Genomic DNA, 17,812 nt, shown 5'->3' on the forward strand with positions numbered 1-17,812 from the left:
GAAGGGCCTCAGTCTAATTATTCAGAAAACCCCAGACCACAGAAAATCCACTGAATGTTCTAAGTTCAGGTTTTTTGGGTGTAATTGAGGTCATAAAACCCCAAATAAAACATTGAAAATAAAAAAAGTGAAAATGAATGTCATGATACCTTTAACATCTAGGTGTTTGGCACCAACAACAACACTTTGAGTGCATCTGTGTGAAACTCTGTAGAGTCTCTCTAAATATAGGATCTCTACCCAGATCTCGTTGCTCATGTACTGTAGGGCCGACTTCAGTCTCCAGGCCGTGTCCCACATATTGCACCCTTGCGAGACTTCTTCTGACCCATCCGATCCGACCTCTTCTTCTCCTCATTTTGGGCTAAAACACTGAGGTAGGACGGTTACTGCTTTTGTCCTTTAGGGGAACGGGGAGGGGAACGGGACGGGACTCTTAAAGAGTCTAAAATGTTGGGAATTTGGGAGTCCAGTCGTTTGGAGATGTTTGTTTTCCGTGACATTTCTTTGTCCGTTTTGTCAAGTGAAAAAGGCCGTTATAACACCGTTATAGTCATGGGAGTCACAGAAAGGCTGCAACGTGTTACGGTTATAGGGTTAGACGTTGTGACTCACAGCTGCTCTCATTTAAAACATGACAGCAGCGGTGCATACGGCCTAGTCCTCCCCACCACTAGGGGTCAGTAGTCATCATGGCGGGGAGGGAGGGAGAGTGGGTTAAATAAATATAAATACATTAACTGGGAGAAATGGGAAGCAGGGGGGTGTGTGGGGGGGGGCGGGTGCATGGGGACTAGATGGAGCTCTCGTCAGGCTGAGGGTCCAGCTGCGTGTGCTTCCTCTTCTCCAGGATGCGGTTGAGCTCCTCGGTGAAGGAGTGGTAGAGCGGCGACGTGCCCTCCCCCCCCTCGCCGTCCGCCTGCGTCAGCAGCACGTAGCTGTTGCCGTTCATCTTCCTCAGCACGGCGGGCAGCGTCGACGACAGACCGTTGGTGGGCCTGTCGACGACACGAAATGTTAAGACGACGATTAATTGCAATTAACGGTGTAGGGTAAGGGATTTCCTTTGTTAGAATAAGTGTTAGATAGCTATACTGTATATTCTGATAGTACTCATTGCTATAGAGTGTTCAGTAACAGGAGTCTCCATGTGTACTCTCTCCTGATTGGCTGAAATTTGGTCACCCACCTGAAAATGTGTTTTCTGTTTATTAAGATTGAGCGACGGGGAGACCGGTTGTTACTGAACAAACACTCTATACTAGCAATGATTACTATGAGAATATAGCGCTTTTAACCTTTTAACTGTTTTGTTTTCGTTTTAACCAAAAAATATCACTTACTCTACCTTTAAAGATTTCTTTTTTTGAATACTTTTTATTGGGGACAATTATATAGCATATGGCTAAAGTCATTGCATGTAAAGTCACCCCTTTTTTTTCTCTTTTTTTTTTACACATCACAAAACGAACCAGAAGACAACATGCAGTCCCCCCCCCCCCAAACAAAAACAACGAGCAGCCTAAACAGCACAACAAAGCAAGACAGCAACAACGTAACAGGGAATAAATACCCCCCCCCAAAAAAATAATAATAAAAAGGAAATGGCCAAATCATGGGTCACAGTCATGCGCATCTGTGTCACTTTTTGATTTGAGCTAAAAAAAAACATTATTTTACATGTAATATATTCAAAAATAGCAGATCTACAAGCTCGTAGCGCGGCACCGAGTGCCACGCTACGAGCTTGTAGATCTGCTATTTTTGAAAAATCGTAAAAATGTGTGCAAATCTTTGAATATATATATTGTTTTAAAGTTAAACATTTTTAACTCAAATCTTTAGGGGAGGTCCCTGGAACAAAATATTTTGAGATGGGGGTCGGCGGCCAAATACATATCATTTTGGGGGTCCTTGACATGAAAAAGTTTGAGCACCACTGATATAGAAACATACGTATTTTCAGAAAACTGTTGGGATTTAGAAGACATTTGTAGAATCGGCTTCAGGTCTTAATGGGTTAATCGATTTACGATAAATCTACATGCCAAAGAATAACTGATGTATTCAATCGAGAGAGAGAGAGAGAGAGAGAGAGAGAGAGAGAGAGAGAGAGAGAGACCTATACGTACCCGTTGGCGAACTCGGCGTCGAGCGTCGGGGGCGGTATCACGACGGGCAGCGGGGGGGCGGGGGGCGGCGTCCTGCTGGGGGACAGCAGGTCGTCGTCCCCGCCGGCGAGGACCATCTGCAGGAAGCCGTCCCCCAGGTCCTCCAGGTTGGGGACGGACGTGGAGCGGGAGCGGGACATGGAGCGGGACAGGCTGCGGCGGCTCTGGCGCCCGTTGCAGTGGCTGGAGATGGTCTTCAGCTCAAACAGGGAGCTGCTCTTACTGTCCAGACCGCCCAGCACCTGCACGTACAGTAAGGGTACAACGGCTCATTGAATTCAATTGATTGTATTGATTATCGAAAATAATTGATTATTGATATTTTAAAGGATAAATAATTCTTTCTCGTCTCCTCTCCTCTCCTGGTCCTCCTCACCTCTTCTCTTCTCCTCTCCTCACCCCCTCCTACCCTCACCCCTCCCTTCTCCCCCCCCTCTCCTCTCATCACCCCTTCCTCTCCTCTCCTTCTCTCCCCCTCTCCTCTCCTCCTCCCCTCACCCCTCCCTTCTCTCCTCTCCTCCGCCTCTCTACTCTCCTCTCCTCTCCTCTCCTCCTCCCCTCACCCCTCCCTTCTCTCCTCTCCTCCGCCTCTCTACTCTCCTCTCCTCTCCTCCCCTACCCCCTCTCCTCTCCTCCTCTCTATTCCCCTTCATCTCCTCTCCTCTCCTCTCCTCTCCTCTCCTCTCCTCTCTCCTCTCCTCCTCTCTTTTCCCCCTTCTCTCCTCCCCTCTCCTCTCCTCCTCTTGTTGTGGTGCTGAGGCTAAATTGTAGTAAGAGATGTAAGAGACTGTAGATGTACAATAGCTCTGCACACACGTCATGCGAAGTCCAGCATAAACGTTACGCGAAGCCCTGCCAATCAATCGGTCAATTAGAGTAGTAGGATAATAAAATGTATAATATAATCTAAATTAATAATTATTATTATTTATATGATTTAATATTATTAATTATTTTGAGGGTCTGATCACTGATTAAGGTGGGGGAAAGAAGCCTAAATAATAGCCAGAGCTCTGAACAATAGTCAGTGGCAAGTTTGGAGGCAAGTGGAGTGATCGTGTGCCGATCAACCCCGGACGTACTTTGGAGGCCATTTCAATGAAAGGAGTAGGATGAGAATCAGGACGTCCTGAGGGTTCCAATAGCAACCGTACTATGAAAGGGTCTTCGCTCTGGAGCTCTCCTTTTCCTTGGGACAGGTACCACGTGGCTTTCGTTTTGTCACGGGTACACAGGGGCTGGCCGTCTGGGGCATGAAGGAAGCAGGTGTCGTTGTCATACAGAGGAGATCTCCTGGAAGGATAGGCTACACCCCGTGGCTTTCCCTTATTGTTTTTACGAGGGTCTGGGACTTGCCGATCTCCAGACTCTGGGCTATCACTTGTGGTTTTTCGGAGTCTCCATCTCCTCTCTCCATCTGCGATTTTCTCCTCTTCGTCTAAAAGCATCCGCTGTCTGAAGGGCAGGTCCATCAGGCCCTGGAGGCGCGCAGCCAGCTCAGAGTAGGTTCTCCCAGTGGTTGTCGGGGAGCTGGCTTCAGGATCCAGGCCCAGGAGATGGAAGAACAGGGCGATGGAGACCTGGGCATCTCTGGCTGCATATGCCATCTGCTCCGGGGTCAGCCGGTCAGCCTCCCGGTCGCTGCATCGCAACCTCAGGGATTTGTCCAGAGACACATTCAACACGTCTGCAGCCAGCGACTGCAGACCGAGGCCATTGTTCCATGTAACTTGCCTCAGTCTCAAGGCGAGGTAGCGCAGGTCCACCGTGCACCCCAAAGACACGCCGTAGTCCAGGGTCAGGCGCTTCCCGTCTTCGTAGCGGCCCACGCCAACCTTCAGGATATGGGGGTCGCGGAGCACTTCAATCAGGCTGAGCGGGAAGGACCGCTGGCCACCACGAAAGCACACCAGCCATACCAGTGCACAAAGCCCCGAGTAGGTCGCAATCTGCAGCAGGGAGACTTCAGAGATTCTGTCATTTACTGAAACCCATTCACAGTCAAGGCCGAGGACTGGGAAGTGTGACAGTTCCTTTTGCAGCGAGGGCCACAGCTGTTCCCACTGTTCTTCAGAGCGCACCATCACTGGCTTCACCCGCAGCAGCTGCTCAGGAGACGGCAGTCGAACAGAAGGGGACCGTTGGGCAGTCGCAGTTTGACAATGAACAGCTTCGATCTCCTTTTCAACGCAACGTAGTGTTTGCGTAGGCTGACACTCCAAGGCCTTAACTTCTTTTTTGATAGGACTTGATGGAGACACAGGTTGAACTGCTATTTGTGCAGACTGACACTCCACAAAATAATAATCTTTGACGGGGCACGACACAAGTCGAGCTACCTCCTGAACGGGAGGCAGCTTCTTTCTCTGCGTCCGAAACACCCGCCATAATACGAGCCCTCCCAAAGAGGCTCCTAGCATTGTGGTTAGACTGGTGGTTAGGGATCCTCGTGGTGTCATCACATCTTTTAGTGGTATTCGTCCTCTTGAGCAGGATGGAAAACTGCAAACCTTTTGCCTAGTCAATGGGCTCCTTTGTGATTCTGGTTCTGCATCCCCCTTTGCGCTTCGAAACGTGCAGCACCTCACCCACACGCACGTTAGTGTATGTCTGCACGTTAGTGTCCGTCTGCATATTTGGAAGTAGCTGCTCCTACGCCTTATATTGTTATGGCTGAGTCGGCGTGACATGAGTGTGACGACGTGTTCTGCCGGACCAGCCGGTCCCTTAAAGGGATAGACATTTTTTAGTTTTTGTTGCATTCCTAAGCCAATAATTTGGTGACCAGCGGACCGGTAGGCAGTGGTTCCGGTAGGAGACACAAAGGAGACTATTTGTGTCTCCTACCGGAACCGGAACGGTCATCAAATTATTGATTGATTGACTAATCGATAGAAAACAAGGGAACCAGGGGACCTGGTACTGCCAGACCCCTAGTGGTTGAAATCTGAATGGCCGGAAATCTGAATGGTTTCTAAACTACGTCACGCTAAGCTTGGCCAACATGTAAGAAAACGTTTTCGTCCATATATGGACGAAAACGAAAGAAAAAGGGGACCGACAAAGCCTCATGTAGCCTCAAAAGTCATTTTGGGGGTGAACTATCCCTTTAAACCAATTTGAATAAACTAGACTAGAGCTTCAAGCCCTCACATCTACGTCGCCGATCCGACCGATATGACCGAGTCATAGTGTCTGGGGCTTTGTCAAAGTACCCACTGTACCCTGTCTGTCTGTCTGTGTCCCTTTGTGCCCATATATGGAGGTCTCTGTATCTGTCTGTCTACCTGTGTTCGTTGTATGCCCATATATGGAGATCTCTGTATCTGTCAATCCTTGTCCATCCCATTAGTCAATTTTAATTTAGGAAGATAATCGATTAATAATCGATTAATAAGCATTATAGGTAAAAAAATAAATAATCAAAAAACACTCAAAAACGTTCAAAAGAAAATAATGAAAATAGAAAATCTACAACCTTTACCCGCTACTCATTACTAGATCAATCGAAAAAGAAGAAAGCGGCTATTTTATGCTTTGGCTATTCAAAAATAGCAGATCATTATACAAGCTCATGATATTTTTGAAAAATCATGAACGTTTGTGCAAAACTTTGAATATATATATTTTTAAACTCAAGTCTTTGCTTCTGCGGGTCCCTGGAACAAAATATTTTCAGATGGGGCTCAAAATAAATACATATCATTTTGGGGGGGTCCTTGACATGAAAATGTTTGAGAACCACTGATATTATAGCAACATAAGTTTTTCAGAAAACTGTTTAGAAGACATTTGTTGATGCGTTTACGGATTGATGGGTTAAAGGAAAATTTCGCCATAGGCGTTTTCTTACCGTTATTTGAGGTTGTTAACTCCTCATAAGAGTGGTCCAGGACCCCCAGTTCATAACGAGCGATGTTCTCCATTTCGGGGACCCCCCCTCCACAGCAGCTCAGAAGGGGAGTCTTTGGTGCTTGGCTAAATCCGCTTATTTCTGTCGCTCGAAAATATTTTTTTCTTATTTTTTGTATATATCTGTCGTGTGTCTGATGTCAGTGCATTGTTATAGGGCGCCACCATTACTGTTTACAATTCTGTTTTACTGAAATCACGTTCGTCTCGTGATACTTCCACCCGCCGGTCTGGAGAGCGGCGGGCGGAAGTATCGCAAGACGAGATTTCAAACGACAGAAATAAGCGGATTTAGCCAAGCACCAAAGACTCCCCTTCTGAGCTGCTGTAGGGAGGTGAGGGGGTCCCCGAAATGGAGAACATCGCTCGTTATGAACTGGGGGTCCTGGACCACTCTTATGATTACATGACATTACATTACAGTCATTTAGCAGACGCTTTTATCAAAAGCGACTTACAATAAGTGCATTCAACATAGGTAGGGAACGAAACTACTAATCACCAGAAGTCTTAAGTGCATTTACTGCAAAAACAAGCAACCAAGAGTAAACCTAGCGCGAAGGTAAAAGTGCAATATATATATCAGCTACCTACTTTCTTAAACAGATGAGACAAATAGCTAAATCAAATGAGCAAGAGCTAAAACAAATAATTGTATCGACTAAACAAGATCCAATAAAACAATACAACAATAAAACAAGAGTTCGTACAACTAGTTAACAACAAGTAGGCCAGGCAAAGAGGAAGGGTAGTGTATGATGAGTTAACAACCTCAAATAACAGTAAGAAAACGCCTTGGGCGAAATTCTCTTTTTTAAGTAACTTTCCACCACTAACCTGCATGCCCTGTTGGGAGAACTTGGGGGGCCGCAGGATGGGCCCCCTGCTGGTGCAGAAGGTGACGTAGAGCAGCACCACGGTCAGCACCAGACACAGACCGCCCAGCACCGCCACCAGAGAGATGTACATGGCCTCCATGTGCCTGTAGGAGCGCAGCTCCGGACCCCCGGGGGGCAGCATGGGGGCGGGCGGCGAGGGCAGGGGCGGGGGCCGCCCGGTGGGAGGACCGTCGTCCGTGGAGGAGACGGCGGGCGAGGAGGAGGAGGAGGTGGTGGGAGGAGTGGGAGGAGCCTCGGCCGTCACGGTGGGCTCCACGGGGAAGGAGGGGTCCGTGTGCACCTGGACCATGTTGGAGGAAGAAGCACACACATGGGTTTTTACCATAGACCGTAAAAAATATGGAAAAAGGGAAGGGTGACGTCACCCATTGGTTTCTACAGACCGTAAATGAAGCCAATTGTTCAGTAACGTGCGATCCGCCATCTTTAATATATACCATTGGGCACGCCGGAACTCAAACGCTATGGCTTGAGACCAGACATGTGACCAGGGAACCGGAAAACAATCCCCAAAGAATGGGGGTGTGGGGGTGGGGAATGAATGCTATTGGTTGTGTAGGTTGTCAATCAAATCATCCCGCCCCTCCTGGAGCATAGCCTACTTTATCGTCAATTTTAGAATAAATGGGACCATAATTTAGCAAAACGCATATCATGATGATTGAAAGGAGACTTTAAACTAGAGACTGGAAGCATATAGTATTTATGACAATTTTTATTAAGGTAAGAAAATCTAGTCTAAAGTTCGTCAAAAACCCATCCGCTTACAATGAGAGAATATTCCTTCTGACACCTGCAGGGGTAAAACAGCGCCATACAGGCCATTCATATGAACTGTCTCTCTTCCGTATCGGCCTCATTGTAAATATGTCTGGCTGGCCCCTTGGTTTTTACCCAAGCCCCCAGAGCCACGGTACAACAGTGAAGCGGTTGTCATCTGGTGGTAATATCTGGGATTGCAATACTTCCGCATTTAAAACGCCACTGCGCATGCGTCTACCGTTTGAAACCCTAGTGCGCCTGCTCAGTGCTCAGGACTTCCGCATTTGGGCACCCAAATTTGGTGCCCAAATGTGGTGCTTCAAACCTGTAAGGTAGACGCCTCCTCCGGCTCTGATTGTCCCGGGACAATCTAGTTGTCCCGGGAAAGACGCGCTGTGATTGGCCAGTAGTCAGGAAGCTTGCCTTCTCCAAAATGGCGGCCGCGATACAGGTCGCTGCAATGAACTGCAGAGGCCAATGAGGTATCTAGGTTTCTATATCTATGCTTCAAACGCCAGTGAGCAACTTTCATTGAAAATAAAGGTAAGGTAAGTGATATTTTTTGTTATTTTGTTTTTTTGTACTATATTCTGATAGTAATCATTGCTACAGAGCGTTTGTTCGGTCACAGGGGTCTCTCCAGCTCTAAACAGAATATAGTATATTTTCAGGTAGGTGACAACATTTAAGCCAATCAGGAGAGAGCACTGAAAATGCATTTTCTGTTTAATAAAGAGCTGGAGAGACATGGGAGACTCCTTTTACTGAACAAACACTAGCAACGAGTACTATCACAATATAGAGCTATTTAACACTTATTTTAACAAAAGAAAGTCACTTACCCTACCTTTAATTGGTGGGGGCGGGGCAGTCTGCCCTCTAGATATATTATAATAATAATAAGGTTATATATAATATGTTTTTTACTTATCATTGCTGTTGGGGGAGAAACCTCTTATCTCCATATTCTAACCTTTTGTGTGTTTTACGTAAATTAACTCCCTGACCTTTCCACCACTGACCTTGACCGTGTAGAGGCGGACGGGCACCCAGACGGCGTTCTCCACGGCGAAGCACCGGTACGTCCCGGCCTGCTGGGGCCGGGCGCCCAGGATGAGGAGGCCGTCGGTGCCGATCCGATACCCGGAGGTGAGGCTGTAGCCCTGGAGCTCCCGTCCGTTCAGCATCCAGCGGGGCGTGGCCAGGTTGGAGCGCAGCTCACACTGCAGGAGCACGTCGTCCCCCGCCATGACAGAGCGCCTACGACTCAGCACTATGAGAGAGAGAGAGAGAGAGAGTATATCATATATATATATAGAGAGAGTATATATAATAGAGCTGGTTGCTTGTTTCTCTCGCAAAATCTGGCAACACTGGTCAAAACGTCGTTCTGCATTGCTGCTGTAGATAACGTTTTTTAAAAGCTTTCTGAAAGTGAGTTGCGAGCCAATTCTTTAGCTTCACTCAAACTATGAAACGATAGAAGAGGCAAAGTTAGGCGAAGTTGACAGAACACATCTTAAGGGTGATGTCAACTTTTTTCATCCCCTACAAATTGCTCAAGTGTGGACGGACGGATACATCGATCGATCGATCCTTATTGATCCAACGGGCAAATGCAGTTGTCAGTACTGCAGTTATTAAACACATCGACAGATACAGAAAGTGATGCAGCCAGGAGTAGATATAGGAGATAAGGAGATATACATATCGTCGCTGTCCGGCGCAAACCTCCGATCATTTCAACTATTTTATTTTATTTAATAAATCAGTGCTATTGAACACCCTTTACGTCTGTGTGTTGGTTTTACAAATATTGAACCAATGCAAAAGTATTAAAAAGCACTTCTGACTAAACCGCCTAACACCATTGGATCCTCAAACTGTCAGTCAAACCACCTAACTCCACCCCCTCTCCACTGCGTGGCACACAGAGCAGCTGCAGAACAAACTTTATAATGACTCAGTTTTCTTTTTTCCGTCTGACTTGGTCATTCTAAATCAATGATGAACATAACCATCTCCACATTAATGCTCAACAAGTGGTGGAAAAAGTACTCAAATTCTTTACTTAAGTAAAAGTACCAATACTGCAATATAGAAGTACTCTGTTAAGTAAAAGTCCAGAATTCAAAATGTAATTGAGTAAAAGTACACAAGTATTGGCATCAAAATGTAGTTAAAGTACCAAAAGTAAAAGTACTAACATGTTTGAAAATAGCAGATCTACAAGCTCACAACGCGTCGCATCGCAACGCGTTGTGAGCTTGTAGATCGGCTATTTTCAAATAGCCTAGGTATAAAATAGGGCTAAAGAGGTTAATGTATGTTTCATAATATCATAATATTATGGTAATATTATATCATAATATAAAAATGTATATCTGAAAAATAATTGTAGTGGAGTAAAAGTACAATATTTGGCTCTGAGATGTAGTGGAGTAGAAGTAAAAGTATTGGAAATTGGAAATACTCAAGTAAAGTACAAATACCTCAAAATTGTACTGTACTTAAGTAAATGTACTTAGTTACTTTCCACCACTGATGCTCAAAACCTCCTAACTCCACTTGAGCTGTATTTGGGTAAAGTGATGATAATATATATATACACATGCAAGTATCTGACAATGTATAAAGTCACCATAACAACTTTGATGAGGCAGTGTTGTGTTGTTTTAAAAACATGTTTTTTTTTTCTTCTTTTTTTTCTGGAAAGTTTCTATTTTGGACATAGTTGGTTTCTGCCCGACAGCAGAGATATACTTCTGTGTGTGTGTGTGTGTGTGTGTGTGTGTGTGTGTGTGTGTGTGTGTGTGTGTGTGTGTGTGTGTGTGTGTGTGTGTGTGTGCGCGCGCGTGTTACCGTACCGTTCCCAGTGCTGTTCCTACAGCCTCTGCTACCTCTCAGCATGTCCTGGACCAGATTGTTTCTGCAGTGAACATACATTAATATCACAGACAGAATAGTTACTGACACACAGAAATACATCAATAACACCTCCTTTTAAAAAAAATAAATAAAACCAGCAACATTTCTCAGCTCATTAATTGTCTTTTGACAGGTGTTTAGCAGGTGTGCGTGCGTGCGTGATGCAACGCATTGTGAGCTTGTAGATCTGCTATTTTCAAAAGATTTTCATTTTTCAAGACACATTTTATACATTCGAAAACTTGTGAAATGGAACATTCTGCATAATGAGTACTTTCTACTTTTGGTACATTAAAGGTAGGGTAAGTGATTTGCTTTGGTTAAAATAAGTGTTAAATAGCTCTATATTCTGATAGTACTCATTGCTATAGAGTGTTTGTTCAGTATTAGGAGTCTCCTTGTCTCTCCACCTCTCTATTAAACAGAAAATGCATTTTCGTTTCAGTTTCAGTTTCATTTCCAATTTTATCCAACCAGGACAGAGAACTCAATCAGGATACAGATTAAACAAGTGAAATTGGAAGTGATGACACTAAGAAATGAGCAGACAAAATTGGAACTGGAACACTATACAAATTAAGCTTAAAAATGGGTACTTTCTCCTGATTGGCTGAGATTTTGACACCTACCGAAAAATGTATTTTCTGTTTATTAAAGAGCTGGAGAGACAGGGAGACATCTGTTACATCAGAATATAGTATTTTAACCTTTTAACAAAATACTTTTTGTTTTAACCAAAAAATATCACTTACCCTACCTTTAAGTACATTTTGATACCAATACTTTTGTACTTTTACTCAAGTAATTTCTACATTACAAGTATTAGTACAAACTTTGAGTCATTTTTCCACCACTGCCCACTTCCCCCCCCCCCTCCTCACCTCTTTGGGCGTGAGGACATCTCCACACACAGCCTGCCGTCCCACACGCAGTAAGGGTCCCGGGAGAAGATGCAGTCGTAACAGGAGATGTAGCGCTGGCAGGCCGACATGGGCACCCGGACCACGCCCGAGTAGGAGCCCACGTACACACTGTGCTGTCACAAGCAAAAACAACGTGATTCATAACACACTGTGCTGTCACAAGCAAAAACAACATGATTCATAACACACTGCGCTGTCCAGTGGTGGAAAAAGTACTCAAATTCTTTACTTAAGTAAAAGTATCAATACTGCAATATAAAAATACTCTGTTACAAGTAAAAGTCCAGAATTAAAAATTTACTTGAGTAAAAGTACAAAAGTATTGGCATCAAAATGTACTTAAAGTACCAGAAGTAAAAGTACTAAATATTTGAAAATAGCAGATCTACAAGCCCACAACGCGTCGCGATGCGACGCGTTGTGAGCTTGTAGATCGGCAATTTTCAAATAGCCTAGGTATAAAATAGGGCTGAAGTGGTTAAAGCATGTTTCATTATATCATAGTTTATATCTGCAAAGTAACTAGTAACTAAAGTTTTCAAGTAAATGTAGTGGAGTAAAAGTACAATATTTGCCTCTGAGATGTAGTGGAGTTGAAGTAAAAATATTGGAAATTGGAAATACTCAAGTAAAGTACAAATACCTCAAAATTGTACTTAAGTTCAGTACTTAAGTAAATGTACTTAGTTACTTTCCACCACTGGTGCTGTCACAAGCAAAAACAACATGATTCATAACACACTGTGCTGTCACAAGCAAAAACAACATGATTCATAACACACTGTGCTGTCCAGTGGTGGAAAAAGTACTCAAATTCTTTACTTAAGTAAAAGTATCAATACTGCAATATAAAAATACTCTGTTACAAGTAAAAGTCCAGAATTAAAAATTTACTTGAGTAAAAGTACAAAAGTATTGGCATCAAAATGTACTTAAAGTACCAGAAGTAAAAGTACTAAATATTTGAAAATAGCAGATCTACAAGCTCACAACGCGTCGCGATGCGACGCGTTGTGAGCTTGTAGATCTGCTATTTTCAAATAGCCTAGGTATAAAATAGGGCTGAAGTGGTTAAAGCATGTTTCATTATATCATAGTTTATATCTGCAAAGTAACTAGTAACTAAAGTTTTCAAGTAAATGTAGTGGAGTAAAAGTACAATATTTGCCTCTGAGATGTAGTGGAGTAGAAGTAAAAATATTGGAAATTGGAAATACTCAAGTAAAGTACAAATACCTCAAAATTGTACTTAAGTTCAGTACTTAAGTAAATGTACTTAGTTACTTTCCACCACTGGTGCTGTCACAAGCAAAAACAACATGATTCATAACACACTGTGCTGTCACAAGCAAAAAACAACATGATTCATAACACACTGTGCTGTCACAAGCAAACACAACATGATTCATAACACACTGTGCTGTCACAAACAAAAACAACATGATTCATAACACAACTTAATACATCTATTTGTAAAATTCACGGAATTGGAGCCCAAGGGGCCGCTATGAGTCCCTCATACCCACATTGCGCCGTCAATCCGACTGATACGGCCATATATGGGCGTATCAGGGCCCCCAGGGGACACATGCACAATTGGTGTTAGCAAACGGTTTATGTCGTGTCTGACATCAGTGCATGTTACATTGGACACGCCCAGGGCCGGATCTAGGCATGGGCAAGGGGGGGCAATGCCCCCCCAAATGCCCTGACTGCCCCCCCAAAAAAAATCCCCCAAAAAAAAAAAAAATTTTTTTTTTTTTTTTTTTTTTTTTTGGGTGGGGGGGCTTGTGAAAGTTACATTTATGTCATGATATGAAATGTGAGCTTACCATAAAAAAAATAATCCTTAATCATATTCCATCATGTATCATTGCACAATTCAAATAATCCTCTGCCCTGATTTTCCACACACACAGTCACACACACACACATGCAGTACTACTCCTAAAAAAACGCAAAAAAAAAATTCGGCCGCCCCCCCAACATTTCCTAATGCCCCCCCAATTAATAATTTCTGTATCCGGCCCTGGACACGCCCCCTCCCCCATGCTCTCTATGATTGATCTTTATAACACCATAAACCTACCAGTGACGGGGATAGGACCATGCTCTCTATGATTGATCTTTATAACACCATAAACCTACCAGTGACGGGGATAGGACCATGCTCTCTATGGGTTGAGCTTTGTCAAACAGCTGCAGCTCCTCTATGATGTGCATCTCCCCATCGATCTCCACCGCTCTGTGCAGCCAGCCGTCATCTGGACCGGACACACACACACACACACACACACACACACACACACACACACACACACACACACACACACACACACACACACACACACACACACACACACACACACACACACACACACACACACACACACACACACACACACACACACACACACACACACACACACGCACGTCAGTAGTTCTCATTGTCTATCCCTATACAGTACATAGTTATGTAGTCAAGCCCCTAGCAAGGACCCCCCTGAGTCTATACATTTATGGAAGGATGTTTGTTATCGCTTAAAAATGTAACTTTATAATTTTGTGGGACATCATGCTATACAGTTGTTAAAAAGTGACATAGTGCTGCGTTAACCACTTAATCCTTTAAAGGGATAGTTCAGCCAAAAAAAAAAATATATTTTCTATTGATTACACACCCCATGCAGCCTTGAATTCATTTTAGTTTTTGTCGCATTCCTGAGCCAATAATTTGATGACCGGAGGAAAGATGCTAATGTTGACACTTTGAGTCTCCTACCGAATTACTGACTTATCGACAAAAACAAAAAAAATGTCCATGAATTCAAGTCTCCATGGGATGCGTAATTGATAGAAAAAAAGGCATTTTGGGGGTGAACTATCCCTTTAATCCACTTAAACATAGCTGCTCTAAAAACTCGTAGTATCGGATCGACCTTGTAGAAAACGTAAAAAAAACAAAAAAAACTTTTGGAAATGTCGGTTGAATAATTGACAATAGCGATGTCATAAAAGTCAAATAATGGGTGAAATACAGTACACCCAGTCGCATATTGGCTCACCGGTCCCCAAAAACAGAACGGTGTACACGTTGCCGTCCACCGCCGGCACCTTGTGCACGGCGATCTTCACGTAGTTGACGCTCCTCTTGAACAGCAGAGGCCGGGCGCCCACCGGCTGAACCTGGCCCGCCATCAACGGGTGTCTCCTGGCGAAGGTCAGCACCGTGTCCGGGAGGTCACGAGACGAGTTGATGCCCTGTGACCTGTGGACGTCTGTTATGCACTGTGGAGAGAGAGAGAGAGAGAGAGAGAGAGAGAGAGGGAGAGGGAGAGGGAGAGGGAGAGAGAGAGAGAGAGAGAGAGAGAGAGAGAGAGAGAGAGAGAGAGAGAGGGAGGGAGAGAGAGAGAGAGAGAGAGAGAGAGAGAGAGGGAGGGAGAGAGACAGAGACAGAGAGAGACAGAGAGAGACAGAGAGAGAGGGAGAGGGAGAGGGAGAGGGAGACGGAGAGGGAGACGGAGAGGGAGACGGAGACGGAGACGGAGACGGAGAGGGAGAGAGAGACAGAGACAGAGACAGAGGATATCAAACAAGAACAAACAAACAACAAATTACACATTATCTACATAGTTACACATGGTACCTGAGATAAGATATAAAGGTCTGTGAGCATACAGCAGACGTATACTGTACATGATATACTTATGGACGTTAAGTTAAGGTGCTGGAAAAACACACACAAAAGATGGGATTAAGGTGCAAAAATGTCAGTGCGTGTCGACCGCATAATCCCCATAAGGTAGACTGACACTGGTATAATAGCCGGTCGTCAAGCTCGCTGAAAATAGCAGATCGTCAAGCTCACAACGTGACGCGTTGTGAGCTTGTCGATCTGCTATTTTCAGCGAAAGCTTTTCCCACAATAAAAGAAAACAGAAAAGACACTAGCATTGAGCCCTGAGGGACTACGGTTACCCATGTGGGGTTTAAGCGGTTCATAGGTTTCTGTCTGACAGCAACGATATGGTCATGTGTATTATGCATTTTTGTCATCGATCAATCAATCAATCAATCAATCAATCAATCAATCAATCAATCAAATATAAAGCTGATGAAGGGCAGATCTTACAGAGCCAGGTCTTGGTTCAGGAACCTTCCCCGTGTACTCCCTCCACTTGTTGTCCTGGACCTCCATGAAGGCTCCCTCGAAGGCCTTCTGGATATCTGAGAAGGAGTACTGACAGATAGCAGACGCTTTGATGTTCTTCCTGAAAAGACAACAAACACATTGATGTTCTTTATTAGAATTGAGACGTATAGCACCTCGTTTTCGAGGAGGGTCTTCAAAGACTATAGCCTGGTAAACCATCCCGGTCACGTGAATTCATATTATTATCATGCGTCTTCTGCAGACCGGTCGGTCTGATGGCCCCAAGCAAGCGATGGTTTGGGCGTATTTGCAGAAACTAAAGCGTGGAAGAGCCAATTAGCGTCTCGTCAATCACAGGGCCCTGAGCGCAGACAGACGCTGATAGGCTCCAAGGTTATTATACTTAATCTAACGAAACAACGAAAACTAAATTAACTGAACTAAATAAAATAAAAAACTATAACTAACTTAAACAGTATTTTTTGTTTACAAAACTAACTAAAGCGAACTGAAATTAGAGACAACATGCCCTTTGTTTCCGTTTATCTCGTTAATAATTTATATATTTTTAAATGGAATCTTTTGTTGAGTTTTTATCACACAATACTTACTCTGACCTTTTTGAATCCTGCACCTGAAGAATGTATGAAAAAAAACCAAAACTAACACTAAAACTAAGTGTTGTCACGAAAGTAAAAACGAATGAAAACTAGAGAACCCGCTCTAAAACTAATAAAACTAACTGAATTAGAAAAATAAATCCAAAACAAACTAAGCTATAACCTTGAGGCTCTTCCACTTTTTAGTTTCTGCAAAAACGCCCACTCAGCGCTTCATAGGGCCAGACCTAGAGGGCCTTCATGGGGCCAGACCATAGAGTTATGTAGAGGTCCTTCATGGGGCCAGACCATAGAGTTATGTAGAGGTCCTTCATGGGGGCAGACCATAGAGTTATCTAGAGGGCCTTCATGGGGCCAGACCATAGAGTTATCTAGAGGGCCTTCATGGGGCCAGACCATAGAGTTATGTAGAGGTCCTTCATGGGGCCAGACCATAGAGTTATGTAGAGGTCCTTCATGGGGCCAGACCATAGAGTTATCTAGAGGGCCTTCATGGGGCCAGACCATAGAGTTATCTAGAGGTCCTTCATGGGGCCAGACCATAGAGTTATCTAGACCTTCATGGGGCCAGACCATAGAGTTATCTAGAGGGCCTTCATGGGGCCAGACCATAGAGTTATCTAGACCTTCATGGGGCCAGACTATAGAGTTATCTAGACCTTCATGGGGCCAGACCATAGAGTTATCTAGAGGGCCTTCATGGGGCCAGACCATAGAGTTATCTAGACCTTCATGGGGCCAGACCATAGAGTTATCTAGACCTTCATGGGGCCAGACCATAGAGTTATCTAGACCTTCATGGGGCCAGACCATAGAGTTATCTAGAGGGCCTTCATGGGGCCAGACCATAGAGTTATCTAGACCTTCATGGGGCCAGACCATAGAGTTATCTAGACCTTCATGGGGCCAGACCATAGAGTTATCTAGACCTTCATGGGGCCAGACCATAGAGTTATCTAGACCTTCATGGGGCCAGACCATAGAGTTATCTAGAGGGCCTTCATGGGGCCAGACCATAGAGTTATCTAGACCTTCATGGGGCCAGACCATAGAGTTATCTAGAGGGCCTTCATGGGGCCAGACCATAGAGTTATCTAGACCTTCATGGGGCCAGACCATAGAGTTATCTAGAGGGCCTTCATGGGGCCAGACCATAGAGTTATCTAGACCTTCATGGGGCCAGACCATAGAGTTATCTAGAGGGCCTTCATGGGGCCAGACCATAGAGTTATCTAGAGGGCGGATTGCCCCGCCCCCAGCTATTCATTTCTATTAAAGTGCTCAGTGGCGTTTCGAAACACCCGGAAGTAAGAAATATTGGTTCCATGGAACCAATATGGATCCATTCCATTGGTTCCATGGGTCGTGACGCGTCGTGAGCATGCACGGGCAGTAGCATTTTAAGTGCATTCTCAGATTTGACCACCAGGGGGCTTGGGCCAGA

At 44.5% G+C, this 17,812-nt stretch overlaps 2 protein-coding genes across 2 annotated transcripts in view; both read right to left on the minus strand.

The window, feature by feature from the left end:
- Positions 1-793: 793 nt before the first annotated feature.
- sema4gb (sema domain, immunoglobulin domain (Ig), transmembrane domain (TM) and short cytoplasmic domain, (semaphorin) 4Gb) overlaps positions 794-17,812 on the minus strand; it is a gene marked incomplete at both ends in the record, with an annotated part of 86,108 nt that continues 69,089 nt past the window's right edge. Inside the window, 9 exons of the mRNA XM_080455840.1 lie at positions 794-998; positions 2,145-2,413; positions 6,921-7,262; positions 8,767-9,017; positions 10,612-10,673; positions 11,554-11,708; positions 13,744-13,859; positions 14,661-14,883; positions 15,728-15,866. Of these exons, the coding sequence (XP_080311966.1) occupies positions 794-998; positions 2,145-2,413; positions 6,921-7,262; positions 8,767-9,017; positions 10,612-10,673; positions 11,554-11,708; positions 13,744-13,859; positions 14,661-14,883; positions 15,728-15,866 (1,762 nt within the window). The remainder of the gene's footprint in view (positions 999-2,144; positions 2,414-6,920; positions 7,263-8,766; positions 9,018-10,611; positions 10,674-11,553; positions 11,709-13,743; positions 13,860-14,660; positions 14,884-15,727; positions 15,867-17,812) is intronic.
- On the minus strand, positions 3,146-4,591 carry LOC308104382 (exonuclease 3'-5' domain-containing protein 2-like; the record flags this gene model as incomplete). Its single annotated transcript, XM_080454793.1, has 1 exon — positions 3,146-4,591. One exon carries the CDS (start codon positions 4,589-4,591, stop codon positions 3,146-3,148), a length of 1,446 nt encoding a protein of 481 aa, XP_080310919.1.

This window comes from Gymnoscopelus braueri (assembly GCF_963280865.1).
Source record: "Gymnoscopelus braueri genome assembly, chromosome: 17".
Lineage (NCBI taxonomy): Eukaryota > Metazoa > Chordata > Actinopteri > Myctophiformes > Myctophidae > Gymnoscopelus > Gymnoscopelus braueri.